At 54.2% G+C, this 8,127-nt stretch overlaps 1 protein-coding gene across 2 annotated transcripts; it reads right to left on the minus strand.

The window, feature by feature from the left end:
• Positions 1–493: 493 nt before the first annotated feature.
• Positions 494–7,921, minus strand: IL32 (interleukin 32). Of its 2 annotated transcripts, none has more exons than XM_058570219.1 (9): positions 7,855–7,921; positions 7,709–7,750; positions 6,391–6,432; positions 6,186–6,245; positions 2,371–2,412; positions 2,166–2,225; positions 1,776–1,802; positions 1,538–1,597; positions 494–1,048 (listed from the first exon to the last, which is right to left on the minus strand). In XM_058570219.1, exons 2-9 carry the CDS (start codon positions 7,721–7,723, stop codon positions 743–745), a joined length of 612 nt encoding a protein of 203 aa, XP_058426202.1. In that variant the 5' UTR covers positions 7,724–7,750; positions 7,855–7,921; the 3' UTR covers positions 494–742. The 2 variants fall into 2 exon arrangements, with proteins under 2 accessions (XP_058426202.1, XP_058426203.1); XM_058570220.1 differs by having other exon boundaries at positions 7,709–7,753; positions 7,855–7,918.
• Between the last annotated feature and the right edge of the window lie 206 nt (positions 7,922–8,127).

The following is an 8,127-nucleotide window of genomic DNA, read 5'->3' on the forward strand; positions in this document are numbered from 1 at the left end:
TGCAGGCCCAGGTGAGGCCACAGGCCAGAGATCAGAGTCCTGTCCCTCCCTCCTCTACCCTCCTTGCTGGCCCAGGTAGGGGTGCGCCCTCCCTCCCCACCCCCTTCCAGCTCCGGCCTCTGATCTCGGGAGAAAGACCAAGGAGTTTCAGAGGCCCCAGACCAGCGGAGCGATGAAGGCCCAAAGAAGGAGGTTGGGAGAACAGAAGTGGCCAAAGCCCCTCAGGCCAAGCCCCCTGCTGCCCCGGGAGTGGGTAGTGATGGAGTCCTACTGTGCATCAGGCCCTGTGGTGAGCAAGGTGCCAACCTGGAATCTTTCCGTCTCCACCACTAGTCCATGACCAGTTGTGAGCAGGGTCCCCATTTACAGACTAGAGAGGTCAGGGGGCTTGTCCTTGCTCCCCAGAGCCGGGACCCCGGCCTGGGTCCATCTATGGCACAGACTTCCCCTGTAACCACTGGGCACCGTGCCTCCCATGCCATCAGGCACTGGATTTGGTTCAACCAACTTTTATTAAGACACCAGGGCTAGAGCCACAAGTCAGGCCTGCAGAAGGATACCCGGGCGAGGAGGGTGTGGCGGGCAGCGTGGCCGGACTGTGCACAGAGAGGAGGTGATGGACGTTGTCAGGGACAGGTCAAGGATGAGCAGGAGGCAGAGGTCACTTCAGAAGATTCTTTCAGAGAAGGGGAAGTCAAAGGGCTGCAAGCTGTGGCGGCTCTTCCTGGACCCCTGGAGCCCCCTAGACCTGGATGAAGAGCTGTGCCACAGACGACCAGAGACGCTCACACACACTCCAGATCTTCTTCATTCCAGAGCAAAAGGCCCGCCAGCAGGCAGCCACCTTCTCCTGCACCCAGGCCAGCACAGCCTGCCAGGTCTTCTGCAGTCGCTCCAGCAGCCTTTTGAACAACCTCTCTATCTTGTCACAAAGGCTCTCCCTGGGTTGCTGGGTCACAGGGCTCTCAAGTCTCCGGTTGTGGCCAGAGAGCATCCGGGTTCTGGAATGTATTTCCCGCTGCATATGGGGAACTCGGTCAGCAAATCTCTGTGGGGATGGGGAGCCATTCAGGGTCACGCCTAGGGGGATGCAGCCCCAGGTCCTGACCCTGGCTGAGGCCTCGCAGCCTTTTAGAGACTCTGGGAGACAGAAGCCCACAGATGGAACCTGCCTGCTTTCCCTCCAACAGCTGCACAGACACGAGGACTTTTCCCAGAGGCTCAGTCCCTCAACTCCCCTCCGTGGCATAAACCACGATGGCTGAACCCGCTTGTTGGCTGACTGGCCTCTGAGCCGAGCACCAAGCCCGTGTGGCTCATCATCCATGGAATGGAGGGCAGGCATCTGGCCACTGTGTGCTGGGTGGGGAGGCCTGGAGGCCGGTGCCAGAGAGGCTGCCACCTCCTGAGATCTCGGAGGCCATCCCTTCCCGCTCTGTTAATGGGGGCTGTGTACACACATGGCAGTACCAAAATCAAGAGAGAGCCAGAGGGGAAGGGGAAGTGAGGAGGGCTGAGACGGGCACCTCACACTCACCGGGTTGTTTTTCTTACAGTAAGCACCCACGGTGTCAATCAAGTCCTCATTGAATTGGTCCTGGGGACAGGAGGGTACAGAGGCTTCAGACCTCCTCCTGCCTGAAGTCTGCCGTCCCCGCTGAGGCTTCCACGGGTCCACGTGAGTCACAAGGGAGCCTGGAGCCCAGACCCAATAACCTGGACCCGCCCAGCTCCTGGGGACTAAGCCCTGGGGGAGGGGCAAGGCCAAAACTCACCTCCATGTCTTCTAGATCAGACTCGACCTGTTGGGAGAAAACCATGAGGTTTCAATCTCCCAGCCGCCCTCCCTTTCAGTCTTCTCCCCAATCCCCAGCCTGTTTTCAGCCCTGCTGCCCCCATATCAGAGTCCATCCCGGTACCTGGGGACCAGATGTCTGGCATCGTTGCTCTGTCATCAGTATGCCCTTGACTGGGACACCTCCCTCAGCCTCCGTGGGCTTTTGTCCCCACCTGTGCACTCACCTGCCACACAGGTGTGCATTTTGTCCAGTGTAAGGAATGAGCAAGCCTGACATGACAGTTTCATCATCATCATCATCATCATTGCCAGGAAGCCACTCCACCTCCCAAGTTAGGAGAGCAGTTGGGAGGGCGCAATGACCTACCTGTGCATGTCCTTGGAAATTACGTCTCAGATTACCACAGAAATTGACTATTTCACTGCACTGTGAAGAGAGAGACATTTGGAACAAAAACGCCTGATCCTTCTCCCTCCTGGGTCCCAGGTAGGCCAGAACATTCCCAGCCTCACACAGCACAGTGCAGGCCCCCACTCACCACCCCAGCCACACATGGGAGAGAGCTTCTTACCATTCGGTTCTGCAGAACCTCAATAGGGTCATCCTGGATTAACTGTGGAGGTAATAGTGACATTCAGCTCTAGTATGACTTTCCAACCCCTGAGACCTGTTCTACACACACATACACACACACACACACACACACACACACAGACATACACTCACCGTTAAACAAACATAGAAGAATGAACACTGCTCTGGAGCATGCAGCTCAACCCAGTTCCCAGATACTCGACCCTCTCTCGTCCTGGGGGAGAGCAGGACGAGGGAGGAATTGGCAGTGACCATTTCTCTTGGGGCGGCCACGAGGACTCAGCGGTGCCTTCAGCCAGCTGCTCTGCCCGACTGCTGACCCTGCAAGCCCACAGCAGCCCAGGCCCCTGCTCACCCCAGACACTAGGCTCCACCACAGAGGCGGGACATACCCTGTAGACTTCCTCCCAAGTCTCCACGTTGTGGCCCCATCTGACTTTATACACACTGGTTTGGGGACCACAGGGCGGGCAGTGCCACTCACAGCATGTGCAGGGCCCTGGGCAAATATCTTTGTGGGGCACCTGCCTGCACACTTTGAGTCAGCGGTGGTACCATCCTATTGGACCAATGTCATATGAAACAGCACAAAGGAAATACCGTGCCGGCCAGTGGGAACCATCTGCTCTCCAAGTCACCCTCCTAAAGCGGCCCTGGTCAATGAGCCCTGGATGACCCCACTGTCACAAGGCCCAGAGAGCACTGGAGCATCTAGTCACACTTAAAACTGGGGTGGCAGTTGAGGGAGGGCGGAAGAGGTCGGAGGGCACCCCAAAAAAGAGGAATAGACAGTGAGGCCGATGTAGGTCCTGGGCTCCTGGTCACACCCTCTGGTGGAATTTGAAAAGTTTCCAGGAAAACACTGCCCACACCCCACCCCCTGGTTTCCAGGGGATGAAGGGTCTCCTGGGATTGGTGATTCTTCTGACCCTCTAGACCCTCCTTTTACCAGCTCCCCCCACGAACACGTCAGGTCTGCTTCGGAAAGTAATACCCTTGTTCCATAACACTCATTGCTCCTCAGTGCCCCCGACACTCACACACACCGGCCTCTTCTCACACACACAGAAGCACACACACAGAGCTTCCCTCCAGAGTTTACCTCCCAGACAGGACTTTTGGCCCCACAACCTCATTTTAACTAGATTCCCTCTGTAAACACACTATCTCCCGCTAAGGTCACATTCTGAGGTACTGGGGGTTAGGACTTCAGCCTATGAATTTGAGGGGACACAATTCAACCTCTGACACCCTCAAGGAGGACCCAGGACCCTGAAGGGGCCAACCATGTAAGCCCCAGGGGACAGACCTACAAAGCACACATCCTTGGTGAAAGACTCACTCGGGTTAACCAGACCCCAGTTCATGCCTCCCTGCCCCTTCAGAGCCTAATCAATTGTTGGAAACCCCGTTTCCACACCCAGGAAGTCCAGACCCTTCCAGGCCACCTTTGAATTGCGGGCTGGGAGAGAGAAGGGAGCTGCTCCTGCTTCAGCTACAAGAAATATTTCTGGGCTTCATCTACACAATCCTGGCTCCCTGGCCGCATGTGACACTCACATGGCACCTCCAAGACTGTCTCACAAAGGCCACCATCTGAAGGCCTCTTCTGTGTCATTGGGAACTGGACTTTTTTTTATTATAGCTTTGGTGAGATATAATTCACATACAATACACTTCATCCATTAAAGTGGACAATTCAATGCACACAACTGTTCGGACATAATCACAGTCAATTTCAGAACCTTTCTCCACCTCAAAAAGAAATTCTGCACCCCTTAGCCATCATCCCTTAATCCCCACCTCCCCACCCCTCACCCAGCCTAGGAAACCACTCATCTACTTTTTGTCTCTATGGATACTCCTATTCTGGACATTTCATATAAATGGAATCACACACTATGGGACCCATTTTGTGTGGCTTCTTTCCCTTTGCCTAAGATTTTCAAAGTTCATCCATCTTCTATTGTGTGTTAGTGCTTCCTGCCTTTTCGTGATTGAATGATGTTCCACTGTATGGCTAGACTACATTTTGTTTATCCATTCACCTATTGATGGACATTTTGGGTATTTCCATCTTTTGGCTATTGTGAGCAATGCTGCTATGAACATCGTGTACAAGTTTCTGTGTGGACAGACGTTTTTTTCTTAAGTATACAGCCAGGAGTGGAATTCCTGGGTCATGTGGTAACTATGTGATTAAATTTTTATGGTACTACCCAACTGTTTTGCAAAGCGACATGCCATCCTACATTCTCAGCAGCAGAGTGTGAATGTTCCAATGTCTCCACATCCTCACCAATGCATACAATTATGTCTTTTTGATTCTAGCCATCCCAGGGGGTGTGAAGTGGTACACATTATGGTTTTGATTCACATGTCCCTCATGACTAACGAAGTTAAGAATCTCTTCACATGTTTAGTGGGCATTTGTAGATTTTCCTTGGAGAAATGTATACTCAGATCATTTGCCCATTTCTACCTAGGTTTAGTTGTGTGTTTATTATTAAGTTGTATGAGTAGTCTATATATTCTGGATACAAGTCCCTTATCAGATTATCATATGCAGATCTTTCTCCCATTCTGTGGTTGTCATTTCACTTTTTAGTGGTGTTCTTTGAACACAAAAGTTTTAAATTTTAATTATGAGACTGTACCATTTTTAAAATAACATTAACCCATTTGACATGGCATTTTTGTGTAGTAGACTTAATCAGTTGTTAAAGGCTGGAAAAGGAGAAGTTTCCATGTAGCACTGAAAGCAGCCTCAAATTTCACATTGGACACCTCTCCTCTGGGCCCCCCGCAACCAACTTTTGGGTTCCGCTCTGATTTTTCATTCTTTTCTCAGTCTCAGCCGTAAACCATGATGGTTGTACCTTCTTGTTGCCTGACTGGCCTCTGAGCCCAGCATCAGGCCCAAGTGGCTCATCACACGTGGAATTGAGAGCAGGGCTCTGGCCGCTGTGTGCTGTGTGGGGAGGCCTGGAGGCTACTGCCAGTGAGGCTGCCACCTCCTGAGCTCTTGGGAGGCCATGTCTCCACTGCCCACTCAGGAGAGCTGTTTAGACACATGGCAGCACCACAATCAAGAGAGAGCAGGAGGGGATGGAAAAGCAAGGAGGGCTGACACGGGAGCCTCAAACTCACTGGGTTGTTTTCATGATGGCGAGCATCCACCGCTTGAGGCAAGTCCTCATTGAAATGGTCCTGGGGACAGGAGGATGCAGAGGCTGCAGACCTGTTCCTGCCTGCTGAAGTCTGCCATCCCCCTCCCTGCCCCGTGGCCTCCATGGCTCCTGTTGTGGCACAGGGGAGCCATGAGCCCCGATGCAATAACCTGAAATAACCTTGCTCCTGGGGACAAAGATTTGGGGGAGGGGCAACGCCAAAACTTACCTTCACTTCTTCTAGGATGTGCTTGATCAGTTGGGGAAAAATCACGTGGTTTCAATCCCCCAACCTCTCTCTCTTTCAGTTTTCTCCCCAAGCCCCAGCCTGTTCTCAGCCCCATCTCCCCCCCATAACTGGGTCCAGTCCAAGTGCCCACACTCCAGGTGTCTAGCATCGCTGCTCTGTCGTCAGTATGCCCTGTGACTGGCACACCTCCCTCAGCCTCCCTGGGCCTCCTTATCCCCACCTGTGCACTCACCTGCCAACAGGTGTGCATTTTGTCCAGTGTAGGGAATGAACAAACCTGAGGTGGCACCTTCATCATCACCATCGTCATCATCGTGACCACCCCACCACACCCAAGTTACGAGAGCATGGGCTGGGCGCACACTGACCCACCTGTGCATCTCCTTGGGGTTGACTTTTGACGTAATCATAGGAATTGTTTACATGCTGGTACTGTGAAGAGAGGCAGAGTTGGGACAAAGAGGCCTGATCCTTCTCCCTCCTGCGTCCCAGGTGGGCCAGAACATTCTCAGCCTCGCACAGCAGAGCCCAGGCCCTGCCACCCCCCCCCCACTATACATGGGGCAGGGCTGCTTACCATTCTCCCGCTTCGACGCTCAGTGTGATCCTGTTGGGCTAGCTGTGGAGGTAACAGTGACATTGAAGTCTTATATGACTTTCCAAACCCCCACACCTCTTACACAAACACACGCACACACACAAGCTCATACACTCCATGTGCGCACAAACATACAAGAATGAACACTGCTCTGGAGCGTGCAGGGTCAACCAGTTCCTACATACCCGGCCCTCTCTAGTCCCAGGGAAGAGTGGGCCAAGGGAGGAATTGGCAGTGACCTGCAGCCAGCTGCTCTGCCCGACTGCTGACCCTGCAAGCCCACAGCAGCCCAGGCCCCTGCTCACCCCAGACACTGGGCTCCACCACAGAGGCGGGACAGACCCCGTAGACTTCCTCCCGATTCTCCACATTGTGGCCCGAATCTGGCTTTATACACACTGGTGTGGGGACCACAGGGTGGTCAGTGTCACTCACAAGGCGTGCAGGGCCCTGGGCAAATTTCTTTGCGGGGCACCTGCCTCCCCACTTTGAGTCAGCGATGGTACCATCCTGTCGGCCTGATGTCACAGGAAATAGGACAAAGGAAATACCGTGCCGGCCAGTGGGAACCATCTTCTCTCCAGTCTCCCTTGTACACTGGGCGTGTCCACTGAGCCCTGGATGACCCCACTCTCACAAGGCCCAGAGAGCACTGGAGCATCTGGTCACCCTCAGGACTGGTGTGGGGAGTGAGGAAGGGTGGAGTAGATTGGAGGGCACCTCAAATTGGAGGCCAATGCAGGTCCTAGGCTCTTGGTCCAGGCCCCTGAGAGGAATCTCAAAAGTTTCCAGGAAAACACTGCTCACCCCACCCCCACCCCCGTAACACCCTTGTCCCAAACCACTCATTGCTCCTCAGTGCCCCTGACACACACACAGCTCTTCTCACACACACAAAAGCACACACACAGAGCTGCCTCCCATAATTTCCCTCCCAGACAGACATTCTGGCCACACAGCCAGGACCTGCTACATAAAGTGAAGGGCTCAGAGCAAAATGAAACTGCGGGTCCCTTTGTCAATAATTATTCAGAATTTCAGGACAGTGACAGCAGAGTATTCCACCAACAAACCTCAGGGCCATTAGGAGACTGGGGCCCTGCTGAGTTCTCGGGTCACATGCCCATGACAACTGCTACTCCAGCAGCCACTCCCATGGCCCAGGGAGAATGGGACAGAGCCAGGTGCATGGAGAAGGATCAGTGTGGGTGGACGCCTGTGCTGGTGGGAGAGGGGGACACACAGCAGAAACGGGACTTCAGGGCCCAGTATCCCCCCATCACCTGCTCTCACTCACCTTGGAGTAGCACATGGCTGCTCAGGATCCAGGGGCTGTGGCCTGCTGGGGAGGACAGTTGTGAGGAAAAGTGAAGCAGCCTCTCCCACACCCAGGAAAGCCCCTTTGGCCCAGCTCCCTCCCTGGGCTTCCACTGAGCCACTCACCTCGTCCCAGGTCCTCCCAGCAGAGCCCCCAGCGGAGGTTTGTGCTGCAGAGGGAGGTGCAGCTGATTTCAGAGCAGAGGAAGAAGGGCGGGGGTGGGGGGTGGGGTGGAGGGTGTGGAGCCTGCCCGAGGACAGGATGCAGGGCTAACTGTGTGTGTGTATGTGTGTGTGTGTGAGAGAGAGACACAGACACAGAGAGGGTCAGAGACAGATGGAAGGAGAGACAAGGAGACCGAGGTCTGAGGGGCCTGGGAGGGGAGGGCACAACCCTTA

This window comes from Diceros bicornis, chromosome 26 (assembly GCF_020826845.1).
Source record: "Diceros bicornis minor isolate mBicDic1 chromosome 26, mDicBic1.mat.cur, whole genome shotgun sequence".
Taxonomy (NCBI): Eukaryota; Metazoa; Chordata; class Mammalia; order Perissodactyla; family Rhinocerotidae; genus Diceros; species Diceros bicornis.